This window comes from Rhipicephalus microplus, chromosome X (assembly GCF_043290135.1).
Source record: "Rhipicephalus microplus isolate Deutch F79 chromosome X, USDA_Rmic, whole genome shotgun sequence".
Taxonomy (NCBI): Eukaryota; Metazoa; Arthropoda; class Arachnida; order Ixodida; family Ixodidae; genus Rhipicephalus; species Rhipicephalus microplus.
Window position 1 is genome coordinate 117,450,344 of NC_134710.1, and position 16,542 is coordinate 117,466,885.

Sequence of the window (16,542 nt, forward strand, 5' to 3'; positions counted from 1 at the left end):
TAATAATGAAAGTCTGGCTGCCCGATTGCTAAGCCAAAAATAATAGAATACTAACTTCTTAAAGAAAAAAAAACAAAGTTAAGCAGCTGCACCTTTGCCCGAAGTGTCCACTGCATGCTCAAACAATAGCACCTCTATTGTAGCCGTCCCAGTATTGCTAGCTTAGCCTGCCTCTCCTGTAGCCCTTCAACCCCTCTGGATGTGAATAGGCTACTCTGCACCACGTGCCACCCACTAAAACACGAAAGCACTGCCCAGCTGCATTAACAGCACTCCCCAGGTGCTTCTCATATTTTTTCGCCTATCTCTTGTTTTTCGCAGCACTACGAATGGATTAGGTCTCTTGTGCTGGTTTCAAGCAATGTGTGTGTGCAGCATACTTTGTGGTCTCACAGAAAAAGGCAGCAGTAAATGGTGGTGCGTTATGTCAGAGAAAATGTGCAGACAACTGCACTTGGCCACATGCATTTCCAAGAAATTACCTCAAGAGGCTTATCGTAATAAGGTTGTCAGGGATGGAGTCATGCTAATGTGGTTGCTCTGATCATACCTCCGTGCATTTCCTGTGCCTATTTGTAAAGGCATCACTGTACTCGCGCCATGACAATAGCCCCATCAAATTTTTTTATATGCTTCACTGCATAACAACTTCGTATTTGGACGAAGCTGGCATATAGAATCCACTACAGCCACAGACGGATTGACCCACAAAAGTGCCGGTGTGAGCTTGCAAAATGAACAACGTGCCAGTAGTAGTGGCTTCAGTAATGCAGTTTCAGACCTGCAATTTGAACAAAGTGAAAAATTGGACGCTGACAGCCTCTGAAATTTCCCTACGTTCTTGTACATTGACTTTATAGGGCTTGGCACACTGCGGCAAATATGTTAAAATATTCAGGTCGAACTTGCTTAGTCGGAGACTGAGCAAGTATGGCATCGTTAGCAGCCCAAAGAGCAAGTGAAAATTAACTGACAAACAGCGCTAAAGACATGGGACAAAAAGGGACGCAGGACCATGATGCTGTCCCAAATGCCTACCCTAAGAGAGGGTTCAGTGTCACACAGCTCGACTTCCTCGGCCATCGCATCAATGCATGTGGCATTCATCCACTACCAACTCATGTAGCTGCCATTTGTTAACTTCTTAAGCCATCCATTACCAGACAGCTGTGTGAATTTCTTCCAACTTTTACCCTCACTTATATCCTTGCCGCGTCGACATACTGCAGCTTCTCAACAACCTTCTTACGGGCCTCAACAATACGTATGGATGAGTGTGCATTTAGAAACATGGAAGAATCCGTTGCCAGTGCTATGCTCTTCGCGCACTTCAAATGCAATTCCCAACATGGTAGACACATCTGGCACTGCTGTAAGCGCAGTCTTGCTATTCGTTGCTGGGGCTTGGCAGCCCATTGCCTCCTTTTCCAAGAAGCTTGCCCCTCCTGAGCAGTACTACAGCACCCTCAGTTGAAAGCTGCTCATGATCTATTTGGCTCTGAAGCACTTTCAACATTTCCTCAAGGGACATGCTTGTCACATTCTTATCGATCATGGAACACCGACATCTGCTTTAGTGTCCATCAGCATTTGCTATGTTCGTCATTGTGTAGATTAGCTGTGACGGTATCCCTTCCACCATTATGACTGATAGTGGTCGCCATTGATCTCCAATCAACACTCAAGATCGTTCGCCAAATTTTCTTGGCTCCTTGGTGTCAACCACATCTTGTTTATTTCTTATCACCCCATTGCCAATAGAATAATTGTACGTTTTCATCGCCAACTGAAGGAGTCACTCATGGCTTCCAGATTTCCTTCATCGTGGATAGATATGCTCAGCACATGTCTCTTCTTATTGACTCGTCTATAAGCACGGCCGAGCTGGCACTTGACAACATTCTTCGAATTGCTCGCGAATTTTTCAGTGACTTAACCACGGTTCGTTCAGACATTTACAACTACGAATACAAACAAAACTGTTGAAATTCTTTAACAGGAAGTTTTTGGATAGAACAGTGTACTGCAAAAGCAACATTCATCGCACACCACTAGGAAGCTGAACATGACTTTTGCACAAAGTTTCTGTCATAGGTCAACCGCTGTAGTGGCCGGCACCGTCTTCTCGAACTTCTCAAAGAAGTTGTAGTGGTGGTTGCCACATTGGCTGCATGTCGAATTGCGGGCCCACTACTGGAATTTGTAGCTTGTTCGGCGAAGTTCTCACTGCTGTGGGAACACGTGCACCATCAAAAGCTTTCACTGGTTAGACGTAGGTGCTGTCGAATGCGGCAGAAAACCTTTCCTTCCTCGGTAACGACATGGTATGACCTGAGAATGTTGCACGGCTCGAGGACTTGTGCATCAGTCGACCATGACCCTCGTTTTAATCAAACGGTGTCGCCTGCTCCCAGCGACACGAGTTTCCTCCTCCACGCATTGCTCAAGCCATTGTTTCAGACCTGAAATGTTGGAATGGCACGGACATCCGACACCGTTGTTCGTTGTTGCCTTCCTTGTAGCACCTTGGGAGGTAAAGGGGCACCCTTCATTGCTGTCATCCCGTAAGTGAGTAATCTAAGTTAAATGTCTGGTTTCGCATCAGTGGTTTTCTTTTGTATTCTTCAACTTGCACTCCCTTTTTCGTGAGACCATTTGACTGTGGCTCCTTGGGCGTGAAGTGACATGTTCGAAATCGTACAGCTGAGAGAATGCAGCGAAGTCACAACTTGTGAACTGCGGTCCATTATCTGTACAAAGTTCAACTGGTATACCATACCTGGCGAAAATTGCACTCATTGCTTCTATGACCATTCTCGAAGTTGTGTCCTTGAGCAAGTTCACCCCAGGGAAAGTTAGAGAGCTCATCATGAGCACACAAGTATATGTTCTACCACTATATTCGAAAAGGTGCGCCCCTACATGGTACTAAGGCTGGAGTGGTGCCAGACGCATCTTCCGGGTGTCGCCTGTTCGTAGGGGTGTTTTCTGCATGGTGCGCATTTATGGCAGATTGATTCGATATCTTGATTCATTCCAGGCAAAAAAAAAACAAATGTCTTGACCTTGATTTTTATTTATCGATGCTTAGGTGGATCTCGGTGAATGCAATCAAGCATTTCGTGCCTCACAGTAGCCAGTATTATCATCTTACAGCCTCTAAAAAGTATGCCTTTAACTTGAGTTAACTTGAGATAGGTAGTTATGTTTGAAATAGCTTTTGTTGGCCCTTGATATGCTCTCTGGGCTCTAGGTTCTTCAGAACGTCTTTCAGCTGTTCGTCCCTCTCTGTTCCTGTTGCGAACTGCTTCAATGTTCGATCGCTCACTAAGGAAGACGTCACATTTACCGCGTGGACTTCTACGTTGTCGCTGTCAGTGTTACCCGCTTTGCTGCTTGTGGCTCTTGAGAGCATGTCAGAAAGAACGAGCTGCTTCGCTGGAATCAATTGCAAGTCAAGGTCGTAACGCAGCACATGGAGGGAAAAATTCTGTAGCCTTGGCGGCATATTGCCTATTAGTTTCCGAGCAATGATAATCTTTCACAGCCATATATCAATGCTAACATTTAGTTTTCAATTTGTGAATACTGTTGCTCTATTTTTCTGAACACTCGTGACTCATACGCGACCAGTTTTCGCATGTTGTTGTGATATTGCAACAAAGCCGATCCAAACCCGTTGTGTGACACTTCGCACGACGCATTGGTTTTTCTCTAAGGATCATATAGCAAAGGTTATTTGTTTAAACTGTCGCATAAGTGCTTCTATTCCTGATTATAGTTCTGTCCATTCGAAAATGCGGTTCTTCTTGATCACGCCCTTGGATGATTGATATGTGGGGTTTAACGTCCCAAAACATCCATATGATTATGAGAGACACCGTAGTGGAGGGCTCCAGAAATTTCAACCACCTGGGGTTCTTTAACATGCACCCAAATCCGAGCACACGGGCCTACAGCACTTCCGCCTCCATCAGAAATGCAGCTGCCGCAGCAGGGATTTGATCCCGCGACCTGCGGGTCAGCAGCCGAGTACCGAGACCACCGGTCGGCAGCCGATACCACCGCGGCGGGGTTTTGATCACGTTTTTCAGTAATGCTGTTCTTTCATTGAATGACAGCAGGAATTGGCCAAAGTAGTTGATGGTGACCAGCAGCCTTTGTACCACCAGCTTGCCAACCAGTGTTGGAATTTGTAGCATGCGATTTATCTAAGATGGGCTTGGTATGATGCCATTTTTTCAGTCATGTCTGAAAAATTTCTATCTGTTCAACCGCAATAGTGCACTTTTCTGGGTTGAATCTTAGCCTAGAATGTTCAGCTGCTCGTAGCACTTACCTAAGACGCTCATTGTGGTCTTCTATGGATGTACCCCAGATAAGGATGTCATCAACGTACATTCTGACTCCAGGAAGTTCTTCAAAAATTTCATTCAAGGTCCTCTGGAAGATCTCTGAAGTAGATGCTATGCCAAAGGGCAAGCGCAGAAACTGGTAGTAGCCGAAGGGTGTTGTAATGGTGCAAATTTGGGAGGTTTTGTCATCTGGAGGGATCCAGTGAAATCCAGAGTTTGCATCCAGGCGCGAGAAAGTTGTCGCACCGGCCAGCTCTGCTTCGGTTTTCTCTGCGAGGCGTTATGTAATGTTCTCGTTTTAAGCGCTCATTTATGTTTCGTGGATCGATGCACACTCAGATTTTCCCGTCATTATTTCGAACAATATCGATTGCACTCACCCAGTCTGTAGGCTCGGTCACCTTCGTGATAATGCCGGCTTGTTGCATGCTGTGCAATTTCATCTGGAGGGGTTGTTGCAAGGCCACTGGAACATGCTGTGTAGCCTGGACAACGGCTATGGTACTCTGACATAATACCATCTTGTGTATTCGTGGCATGCAACCGGTTCCAGTGAACAGATGGCGAAATTTGTCAGAGCCCTTCATGGCTGTTCTCGGACCCGCTGCGAACACATGGCACAAGTCCCTTGAGTTGCCATACATGAGAGTCTCGAATCGCTTGACGCCCCTTTTAGATGGTAAAAAATTTAGCACTGAGGTTGAATCATTCAGTGCGACTTTGGTACATATGACCCCGACATGCTGAATTGCCCCTGCTCCATACGAACATACTTAGCACCTCACTTACTTGGATTCAGCAGTCACTGAGGGTGCATCTCGAGGTAGCAGCTCAAAGGCAGCAAATTTGCTTGTGCTCCAGTGTCAACTTGTAGGTCTTCTGGCAGGCTCTTGACTTCAGCTCGCATTGTCCAGCTGCGTTGACTTTTGCCTAAATTTGACACCTGCAGAATGTCAAAGTTGCCTTCGAAGCCTAGGATCTCATGAACTTCTGTGGATGCTTTGCAACATATGGCAAAATGGTTGCGCCTGTGGCACGTCCTGCACTTCAACCCCAACACTGGACATGTTTGTGGTGCATGCTTGCGCCCACATTTAAACACTTGGAAAAGGCAGGTTCTGGTGAAAACGTTTTGCCATCAGGATCCACACGTACTGGATCTGCCTGTTTCTGTTCGCATGTGCTGCTGCTGCTTCTGCAGCACTGCATGCCAGTTCTGCCTTTTGTAGAGACAAATTGTTATCCCTTAAGTGTTTCTCAAAGGTTGCTGTCTGTGGTCCCATAAACGATCTGGTCTCTGATTGACTCCTTAAGTCGGCCAAAGTTGCACGCTACTCCTTGTGTTTTCAGATCCCTTCAAAATGGTCGAAGGGTTCTCCCGGCTTCTGGATCCTTGAGCGAAATGCATAGCGTTCATGCACTATGCCACTTTGTCTGATAAAACGTGCATCGAACTTCTGCACGACTGTTTTGTAGTCGATGCTATCTTCCTCTTGCTGGTACTTGAATGTGTTAAAAATCTCAATGGCTTCCTCACCTGCGATACTTAAGCATACCTGTCAGGTCTCCCGGATTTGCCAGGAAACTCCCGGATTTTGGACCATTTCTCGTGTTTCTAGGGTTGGTTGGAAAATCTCCCGGAAATCAAAATTTCTTTGCATGATCTGGCCACATTAACAAAAATCTAATGCTATGCAATTTAAGCTTTCAAGCACGAAGCACCTCTTAGTTTAACCTTGTCCTGCATCAGGCGTAACCGGCAGTATCTCCCGAACAGTGTAATCGATGGTGCTGTCTTATCACCATTTCTCGTATTATTTCCTAGATGGCGTTTATTCAATAAAAGTGTGTGCAAAAGGACGGATGGATGCACAGACGCTTCGCCCCATTCATCATAACTCACTCCATGAATATGCTGTGATTTTTTTGCAAAACTATTTGCCTATTGCATTATAGCTTAAATGAATATGGAGGCATTCATGTATATGGACAGTGACTGATATGTGGGTTTTAACATAGGAGAACCACCATATGATTATGAAAGATGACGTAGTGGTGGACTCCGTAAATTTTGACCACCTGGGGTTCTTTAACGTGCACCCAATTCTGAGCATACAGGCCGACAGCATTTTCGCCTACATCGAAAATGTAAATGTACAGTAGAATCTCGGTGATATGAATTCGCGAAATGCTTCAGCCAAATTTCGCTGTGTCCCGTGAGCCAAAACTCGGATGTCCCGAAAACTTTGGCCGGTCTCGCCAGGTGAAACGAACTTCGTTGCCAAATCGTCAAGCAATGGCTGAGAGCAACATTCTGGAAGCTTCAGATGGACACGCACAGGCTAGGAAATTGCACTCACTTTCGACGCGATCATACATGGGGACGACAAACAGACGAAACTCCATAAATGCAGCATGCACGTCCAATGTTTACGCAGTCAAAGTGACGCTTCTTCCCGCAAATGGTGACAAAAACGGCTACAGATGCAATCATTGATAGCAAAAAGTGACATAGTTTCGAAGACGTGTGTGGCCAGCGCAGACGGATTATTAACGGAACTACCGTTTGCCGCTACTACCACGAGCAAAACTGTGGTTGCTGTGATGCTATTATTCATAGGGACTATGAGCTCCAAAAATATGCAGCTAACACAGTGATTGATTAAAGGCATTTAAAGATGGGGGTGGGGCAAAGCATTTGGGTCTTCATGTCAATTTGCGCATATGACTTCGGTGGAGCAAACCTAAATGTTTGACACACTTGTGCGGTAGCCAGCTGCGCCATCCCTGTTCACGTGTGTCCCTGAAGGGGAGTTCTTTTGACTTAAGAAATGTTTTGTGCATATATCAAGGTATGAAAACCAATGGCTTGTTTTTCTAATATCAAATATTTGGGGTGTAATGACCCTTTCAATCTCGCTTGATGTTGGTACGTATCACCGCGATTACCACAATGCGAATTTTACGCTTACAAGACGGTTGCCCCCCCCCCCCCCCCCCATACTGCGATGTTTCTTTTGCATGAAAAGGGGAGGGGGTAGGCATCTTGAAATCCTAAATGCAGAAATTAAAGATCTTATTAGATGTAACAAAACCTCAAACGCGATGCCTGGGAGTGCCAGTTGGTCCCAAGCTTTACCCAGCTCTATCGGATGTTAGGTTAAACTTCATCTTCGATGGCAGGCAATGCGCAACCTGCATCCACGAAACAGTGCCTTATTGCTGACTGCCTTGCGATTCTATGATCCATACATTTCCAGCTATGTTGATGGCCATTGATCTGTGTTGCTCAACATTGCAAAACCAGACACATCCGTTTAATGATACAACTGTTTCTAATCGTACTTTAACCAAATTTTGAATGCCAAAGCAAGTTTTAAAAAGACATAGTCTCTCAATATATATTTTGCTTTTTATGCTGTTTTTTTAGTTTCGAACTTTGTGTTAAGCAAATATTTAATCGTTAGAGCCATCATTGTGTTGTGGTGATTTTTGCTTGTTCTGTTTTGTTATGAACAAAAAATTTAATGCGACTTAAAGGAGGCATGACCAAGCCAATTTTCTATTTACCATGAATGATCATTTGCTATATTAATGTAAAGTCAATGGAGGATGACGAGCCCCGAAAAAATTCTGCATCTAAGCTTTCATGTGCTGCTTGCAAAGTAATCAATGTTCAGAAAATTAATTTTCCTCCTACCCCTTGCATGTGCATGCGCACACACACTCTCGCTCATTAGAAGTGAGGAGAGGAAGGACTGACCTCCGTTCCTTCCCCTTCAGTGCAGATACCTATGCATAATGGCATTCGCGTCGATTTCAGTAGCATTATAGTGACTATTCTTGTAGGCTGGCTGAGAGGTTGCTAAAAGTATCGGTTGGCACCGCTGTTTTGGCCAATTATAACAATCTTTAGCCCAACCTAAACTGTTAAAAAAAAGAAAAAAAAAACAAAATTGTCTTCAGATTTGCTCATAGCAATTTTATGCCTATTGTTGTAGGGCCTGAACTTTTATTTTTAATGTCTTTTATATTTTTGTTTTGTTCTGCAGTGTGTATTCCGTTTCCTAATGTATATTCTTTATACCTTCACTGTTCATTAGTGCTCGGTATGTTTTAACGAACCAAAACTAATTCTTTATTGGAGTTTTATTCACTTGTAATTGTCATCCTGGTTGCGTTAGTCAAATGTATAAATTGGCTCCTTTGTTAGTACAAAGCTTTTCTTTTTTTTCAATAGAAGGGCCCATCAAAAATTTCAAATGATTAGTAAAATAATAAAAAAACCTTCAATAGTGACCAGTAGATGAAAGGTTAAATTGATATAAACCAGTGAATGCTTAATTAATTTATGTAAAAATAATGCTCCACCTCCGACAATTGTACCGTAGTTATGCAGCATATTAAAGGGGCCCTGAAATACTTTTTCAAGTAATCATGGAATGAATTCCCTGGAAGAGCTTATTGCTTCATGATTTCAACGCCACAAAAATGTTAAGAATCTGTCTAGTGCGAGTGGAGTTAAAGATTTGTCGCATGCTGCAATGCCATTCTCCCGTCTCTTGTCCTGTCGAAAGTGCTGGAAGCTAAGCAGGGAAGGAGGGTATGTCAGGGGCAAAGAATGTATGCATTCGCACCTTGTAACCTTGAGCACTTTTTTCTTTTCTTCGAAAGCGCGCGGGTTTTTCAGTGTGAACTTGTGCACATGCGTTGACAAGTCGTGGCCTCCCGCCGTGATTTCTGTAACGATCGAGCGTGCCATGTTCAAATCCGCCAATGGCCGCTTGATGGGCTTTCTAAGAGTGAATTTTGAGCGTCTTCCGTCATTTGTCGACAGAAGAGAAAGCAATTTTTAGCCGACTTTGATAATTTATTGTGAATTCTAGGCCGTGTGCTGCACTATAGTATTTCGCTCGCATGTTGTCGGGAGCCTTTACTACCGATCGACAGCGTTTTCTGACCATGCTCAAAAAGTATTGCAGGGCCCCTTTAAAGCATTTACATGTGTTACCAAGACATTCAAGATGTATTGAAACAGTTGAAGTTGTCGTGGTCACTATTCACAGAGTAAGCTTTTAAGCTTTGTACTTTATCTTGCTTGTTTTATAAATTTTTTTGTTTTAAACCTAAAGCTGACATTGTGTGCTTATCGACATACGTCGATAAGCTTTCGTCACACACTGGCATTATTCACTGCCCTGCTTGTTTGTATCAGCTGTTTTAGCTGTGGGAGCTTTGCGAAATTGGGAGTTCTATGTCATGCTTGCTTTAGTAGCACTGTATACTATGTTGTAAAAAATTGCTGCTGTTTCACTTCTAGGATGTGACATAATTTCTTTTTTTTAATCTATTTTTAAAGGTTTTTGAAGGCAACAGACCAACTAACTCGATTCTTGTCGACAAGATATCACCATTCAATCTAGGAATGCTGATCGGTGAGTACATCAGCTTGTGAAAATGTACTTATGTTTGGTTTACTTGAAAACTTTATACTACATTTATTTCTTTATTTTTCAGCAATGTATGAGCATAAGATCTTCACTTTAGGCGTCATATGGGACATCAATTCCTTCGATCAGTGGGGGTAAGCCTCTTTTTTTGTGCATGTGTGTGTATCACTACATCATTCTGTACAAACACACACATGCACTCCGTAAAAAGGTGAATCAATTCAATCAATTCTGTTTTCCAGTGTTGAACTTGGCAAGCAATTGGCCAAAGTCATAGAGCCGGAGCTGAAAGGCAAAAATGAAGTGTCTACTCATGATTCATCGACAAATGGCTTGATCAACTTCATCAAGTCCTACAACAAGTAGCTTTTTTGTCCATGATTTGGTGGTGTTAAAATTACTTAATGATTCAAAGCAGCATTTTCAATTGAGCAACTAAACTTACAATAAAGGCAGTAATTTGGAAGCTGTGAGAGGCATGTCAATGGCTCTTGCATTATAAAATAAATGAATGTATGTCTTCAAACTACTGACATTGTTTTGCATTCAGAATTACATGTTAAGTTTTCATGAGTTTCTAGTTTTGCAACATCTGTAGCGAAGTTCTGCTGGCGTTCAGATTTCATAAATGCTAATAGTAAGATATTCAGGGAGAAGGCTGTTTGAGTGAAACTGCTCCAGTAGGGAGCATGTATGTAATCTCAATAAATGTTATTGCTCAGTGTGTGCTGACTGCGTTTCTAACATATGCTCACTATACCAATATATTTCGCAATAGATCTGAAGCAGGCAAATGGGAAATACAACTTAGCTTGTGGTGTAGACTTTTGGTACCTTCTCTAGTTTTCCTTAGTGCGTAAGCTATTAGTTCATGTGTGTGCATTGTACAACTGTGATGTATTTAAGGAAAATAAATGTTTGACATATTGGTCAGTCTGTCTTGGATAGATTGATGATGTGGATCAAGGAGTGAGTCAATCATTACACTGCGACATATTGTTATTTGAATTCACTGTGTGTAAGGTACTACTCGCATGCACTTTCGACATATTAATAATTGTTGGGTTTTTACATCCTAAAACGATATGTTTGAGGGATGCCATAGTGAGGGCTCCGAGAATTTTGGCCATCTGATGTTCAGAAGACGTTCCTAAATCTAAGTACATAGGCCCCAAGCATTCTGCCCCCATGAAAATGCAGCCCTTACGACTGGTACTCGATCCTGCAACCTTCAGGTTGGCAGTTTAGCTCTAGTCTAAATTCGTTATACCCAAAAATTTGTTACACAAATTTTTAACATTGTATCTATTGCAAGACTACTCTTCATTTACGTCGAAACAAGGTTAGAATATAATCACTAGACCACCGTGGTGGGTTTCTCTCATGTAGATGGCCATCTAGTTGCTTGCTCTGCAGAATATCCTTAAAGTATGAAGCTGAATTCTTGTATCCCAGAAGACTGAAGATAAAACAGATAACATCTTAAGGCTCATCCTCCAATATATTTCTTTATTAACTCCTCATTCTGTGAGAATAAAGTGCCTTTTGGAAACCTTGCTTGAACTTTGTGAGCCAACACCTTTATTTTTTTCAATGCCCGTGCTAACGCGTGCTTCTCAACGGGACTTGTCGGTCCACCTTGGTTCAGGGAGTGGTCGTGATGCGACGCTACATGATTAGTAGCGCTGCTTGGGGCGCACGTGCTTCCGAGCACTTTGCCCCAGAGTTGGGGTCATGTTTTCCATTGCAATATCATATGTCTGTCAGATTTGTTTCTTTGTGCTCCTTTGTGTCTAGAAGCAATGTGCTATCGCATCACAGCACAGCGCATGCAGTAGCATTCCAATGATGCTTCTCGATTGGTTGCCTCCATAGCGCTACCAACACGCCCTATCTCGAAACAGCTTATCTTTTACAGAGCCAGCGTGACTGCCAACATTGTGAGCATCTGGAATGCAAGGCGTCACCCCACTGATCTGTACACAACTAAAAAAAAAGTTACTTGATATGATTTCTGTTGTGAGGCACTGATTGAGGGGTCCCATTCCTCAAGACCATAAAGTGCATTCAAAGGCTAGGTGATGGGCAAGAGCAGGAAATGCCAGAGAAGAGGGTAGTGAACGGCTGGATCGGCCTGGCATTCATAAAATAGGGGTGTTGTGTGAGCCTACAGTGACAAAACTAGACCTGGTCATCATTTGATGGTGGTTGTACTAAGTTTATTTTGTTTCCTATGTGTAAAACAAATGTATGCAGAAAAAAGAATTACAGTACTGTTTAAAAAATATACACACTTTCTGCATTTTTATAATTCCCAGTAGGACACTAAATAAGAAAGTTACATTGAAGTTGATTTAAAACCATACATCCCTTGAGGAAAACTGTAAAATCCAGTGTCTTCTGAATTACTCAGTTGGCTAGTATATAATTCTTAGTCTGATTGCACAGCTTGCTCTTATCTTCACTACCAAACTGTTCCTGAAAATTGGAGACAAGGGAACACACAAAGCAAGGTTGATGAGCTGTTTCCATGGTTGTGCATTTATTATAAATTTGAATATAAGCTATTGTAAGAATAGACTAAGCACATGAACCTCAAACATTTTTGCCCCCCTTCGAAAATGCAGACGCCGCAGTTGGGTTTCGATCCCGCGAACTTGAGGTTGGGCGTTGAGTGCCATAATCACTAGACCACTGTGGCCGGGCTTGCACTAACTTTCATTAGGAAGGAAAAAAAAGGTATGAAAAATATTGATAAAGATGTAGCAAATGCCAGCTACTACGATTATTTCTTAAGGGCTACATTTAACCACGTCTGCCAATATTACATTGGCAAATCACTGCAGGGAAAAAATTTCCTTACTTGTCTACAGCCACTGCTCTTATACGGATATCATGTTACACATTTTTATCTAGCAACTGCATTTTGTGGTGATGCCCATTTTGTCTGTGTAACACTGATCTATGCAGAGGCTACTTAATGTGTCAGAGTGCCACCATTACGAGCTATTACTGATTTTTTTATGGTAAAACAATAATAAATGCTTAGTGTAGCAGTCAATTTTCACACATGAAGTCTGTTGCATGGGTGTTTATGGTTTTCAGCGCTAATGTTATCATTGTGTCAAAGTACACAATGAGAGTGCTTTGTGTGGATTGGTCTATTTTGTAGTGTGTACAGAATTTGTGACGAGTACTGGCATAGGAAATATATTACTTCTTCACAAACAACTTCTGTTGATTTCCAATGATTGCAACACCACTTGAAATCACGAAACTTGCCTTCAGATGAGGAAGTGATATCCCTGCATAGTGTCGCGGGCAAAAACAAGATCTGCAGCCAGGAGCTCACCCGAACCGGAGCAACCAAAACGTTCTCTTCTTCTTCGTAGCCCAAAACGGGTATGAGCCACAGCGGCTCGTTCATCAATGGTGGCATTACCCCCTCTCCCAAGAAGCATCGTCCCGATGCTGTACATGAAGGCAAAAAAAAAAAGAAAATGAGATGAAAATTACCATGTAAGCAAAATAACATAGGTGTAAATAACATAGGTGTAAAATTACCATGTAAGGCGGAATAACATAGGTGGTTGTGGAGTCAAGAGTTAAATGAGAAATAAAAAAAATAGGAAAGAATGTAAGGGAGAGACGAATAAAGTCAGCCACTCACTGGTGATTCACAGCGCGAAAAGTATGGTTTCAGTCGTGAAACATGAACGACTTCAGTTCGCGGGGTGACACGGGAACGTCTCGAAGTGCCTTCTGGGAGAACCTCGTATGTGACGTCGCTGAGACGTCGTACGACCTTGTAAGGGCCGAAGTAGCGGCGAAGAAGCTTTTCTGAACGGCCACGTTGTCGGATAGGGGTCCACACCCAGACTTCATCACCGGGCTTGAAAATAACTTCACGGTGACGAAGATTGTAGCGGCGTGCGTCTGCGTTTTGGTGATGTTGAATACGGTGACGAGCAATTTGACGGGCCTCTTCTGCACACTGCGCGAATTTGGCGGCATCGGTGCGGTATATTTCTAAGTTGTCGGGCAGGAGCATGGCGTCGAGCATCGTCGTGACCTCGCGACCGTGGACTAAGCGAAATGGTGTGAAACCGGTACTTTCTTGAACAGCAGTATTATACGCAAAAGTTACGTAGGGAAGTATGGCGTCCCAGTTCTTGTGATTGATGTCCACATACATCGACAGCATGTCTGCAATTGTCTTATTGAGTCGTTCAGTCAGCCCGTTTGCTTGCGGGTGGTAAGCCGTTGTTTTGCGATGTTCTGTGCCACTTAATCGCAAGACTTCCTGCAGCATCTCTGCGGTGAAAGCTGTCCCACGATCAGTTATGACGACAGCTGGAGCACCGTGACGTAAGACGATGCTGTTCACGAAAAATTGGGCGACATTTGTTGCGGTTGCTTTTGGAAGCGCCTTCGTTTCACAGTAGCGTGTTAAGTAGTCGGTAGCGACCACAATCCACCAGTTTCCAGACGAAGACGTGGGAAATGACCCCAGCAAGTCCATGCCAATCTGATGAAAGGGCGCCTTTGGTGGGTCTATTGGTTGCAGTAGTCCCGCTGGTCGTAAAGGTGGAACCTTACGTCGCTGACAGTCGCGACATGTGCGAACGTAATGCTTCACAGTCTTTGCGAGACGTGGCCAGTAGTAGGAGCGTTGAATCCGTTGCAGCGTGCGCGTATAGCCGAGGTGTCCGGACGATGGCTCATCATAACACGCACGTAAAATGTCACCACGAAGCGTAGTTGGCGCAACAAGCAGATACATAGCTTGTGTAGGATGAAAGTTCTTCTTGTAAAGCACTCCATCGCGGAAACAAAAGGAGGATAGCGAGCGTGCAAAGCTTCGAGGAGGCTGGGAATTGCGTCCTTCCAGGTAGTCAATCAGCGGAATGAGCTCCGAGTCGTGACGCTGTTGCTCAGCTAAGCGGGTTGCTGATACGGCAGAAAGAAAAGTGTCGTCGTCTTCAAGGTCAGTATTGGCATTTTCGACCGGTGCACGTGAGAGACAGTCGGCGTCGGTGTGTTTTCGCCCAGATTTGTGGACGATGGTGACATCGAAATCTTGTAGCCGAAGGCTCCATCGTGCTAGACGACCTGAGGGATCTTTGAGATTTGCGAGCCAACAAAGGGAATGGTGGTCGCTAACTACCCTGAATGGGCGGCCATACAAGTATGGGCGGAACTTTGTTATGGCCCAGACAACAGCGAGGCATTCATTCTCGGTTGCAGAATAGTTTTTCTCCGCTGGGGATAACGTTCTGCTCGCATAAGCGATCACGCGCTCTACGCCATTATGCCACTGAACTAATACCGCTCCTAGTCCAATGTTGCTGGCGTCAGTGTGTAATTCCGTGTCAGCGCTTTCGTCAAAATGACCCAGTACAGGCGGAGCCTGGAGGAGGTTTCGGAGGGTGTCAAACGAATGACACTGATCGGGACCCCAAACAAACGAGACACCGTCTTTTGTAAGCTTGTTGAGGGGTTCAGCAATCTTCGAAAAGTTTTTGACAAAGCGCCTGTAATACGCACAGAGCCCCAGAAATCGGCATAGGTCGCGCTTATTTGTGGGCACGGGAAAGGCGGCAACAGCACGGGTTTTCTCCGGATCTGGGCGGTTGCCGGCATGGCTCACAACGTGACCAAGGAACTTCAGTTCTTCATATCCAAAATGGCATTTCTCGGGTTTGAGAGAAAGCCCCGCTGTTCTGATTGCCTGAAGTACTGCATGAAGGTGTTGGACGTGTTGTTCAAACGTGTCTGCAAAGACCACGATGTCATCAAGGTAAACAAGACATGATTGCCATTTGAGCCCTATGAGAACCGTATCCATCATTCTTTGGAAAGTAGCTGGCGCTGAGCATAGACCGAAAGGCAACACTTTAAACTCATACAGGCCGTCGGGAGTAATAAACGCCGTCTTTTCGCGGTCGCGCTCATCCACTGCGATTTGCCAGTAGCCGCTACGTAAATCCATGGAAGAAAAATATTTAGCGTTGCGTATACGGTCCAACGAGTCATCTATCCGGGGTAGAGGATAAACGTTCTTTTTGGTGACCTTGTTCAGTTTACGGTAATCAACGCAAAAACGCAACGTACCGTCCTTCTTCTTTACTAGCACAACTGGCGAAGCCCAGGGACTGGTTGATGGCTGGATGACGTCGTCCTGAAGCATCTGCTGGACTTGGTCACGTATAGCGTCTTGCTCTTTTTGCGACAACCTATAGGCGTGTTGTCGGATGGGTCTCTCGGTGGGTTCCGTGACGATACGGTGCTCAGCAAGTGGTGTCTGTTTAACCTTTGACGTAGTGGCAAAGCAGTCTTGAAATGAGCCGAGTAAACGCAAAAGGCTTTCTCGTTGAGACGAAGGTAGTCTCTCGTTTACGTCGAGAGTGCTCGCGAACGCCTCGTCAGAGTGGTCATTCGATGAAAATAAAGCTAACGTTGGCGAACCATCGGCATCGGCAAGTTCTTCACAATATGCAATGGCAGTGTGCCTCGTTAGGTGGCGATATTCGTCGCTGAAGTTCGTGACCAGAAGGTGAACATGCCTATTGCTAGGCTGAATGATTCCTCGGGCAACACAAATTTGTCGTGAAATAAGGAGAGACAAATTGGCCTCTGCAATTACCGCGTCAGACATGTCCTGTCCCGATTCTACTTCGACAAAGAGGCTGCTTCGAGGTGGGAGAGTCAGAGAATCGTCGGTAACACGAAGTGCT

General features: G+C 44.2%; 1 protein-coding gene across 3 annotated transcripts in view; it reads left to right on the top strand.

Annotated features, from left to right (window-relative positions):
- The window catches only part of Pgi (glucose-6-phosphate isomerase), a 31,218-nt gene extending 20,480 nt beyond the window's left edge, over positions 1 to 10,738 (top strand). For all 3 annotated transcript variants that reach the window (XM_075877471.1, XM_075877470.1, XM_037427579.2), the window contains exons 13-15: positions 9,715 to 9,790; positions 9,873 to 9,939; positions 10,048 to 10,738. In XM_075877471.1, the coding sequence (XP_075733586.1) occupies positions 9,715 to 9,790; positions 9,873 to 9,939; positions 10,048 to 10,171 (267 nt within the window). In that variant the 3' untranslated portion in view covers positions 10,172 to 10,738. The remainder of the gene's footprint in view (positions 1 to 9,714; positions 9,791 to 9,872; positions 9,940 to 10,047) is intronic.
- Positions 10,739 to 16,542: the final 5,804 nt, after the last annotated feature.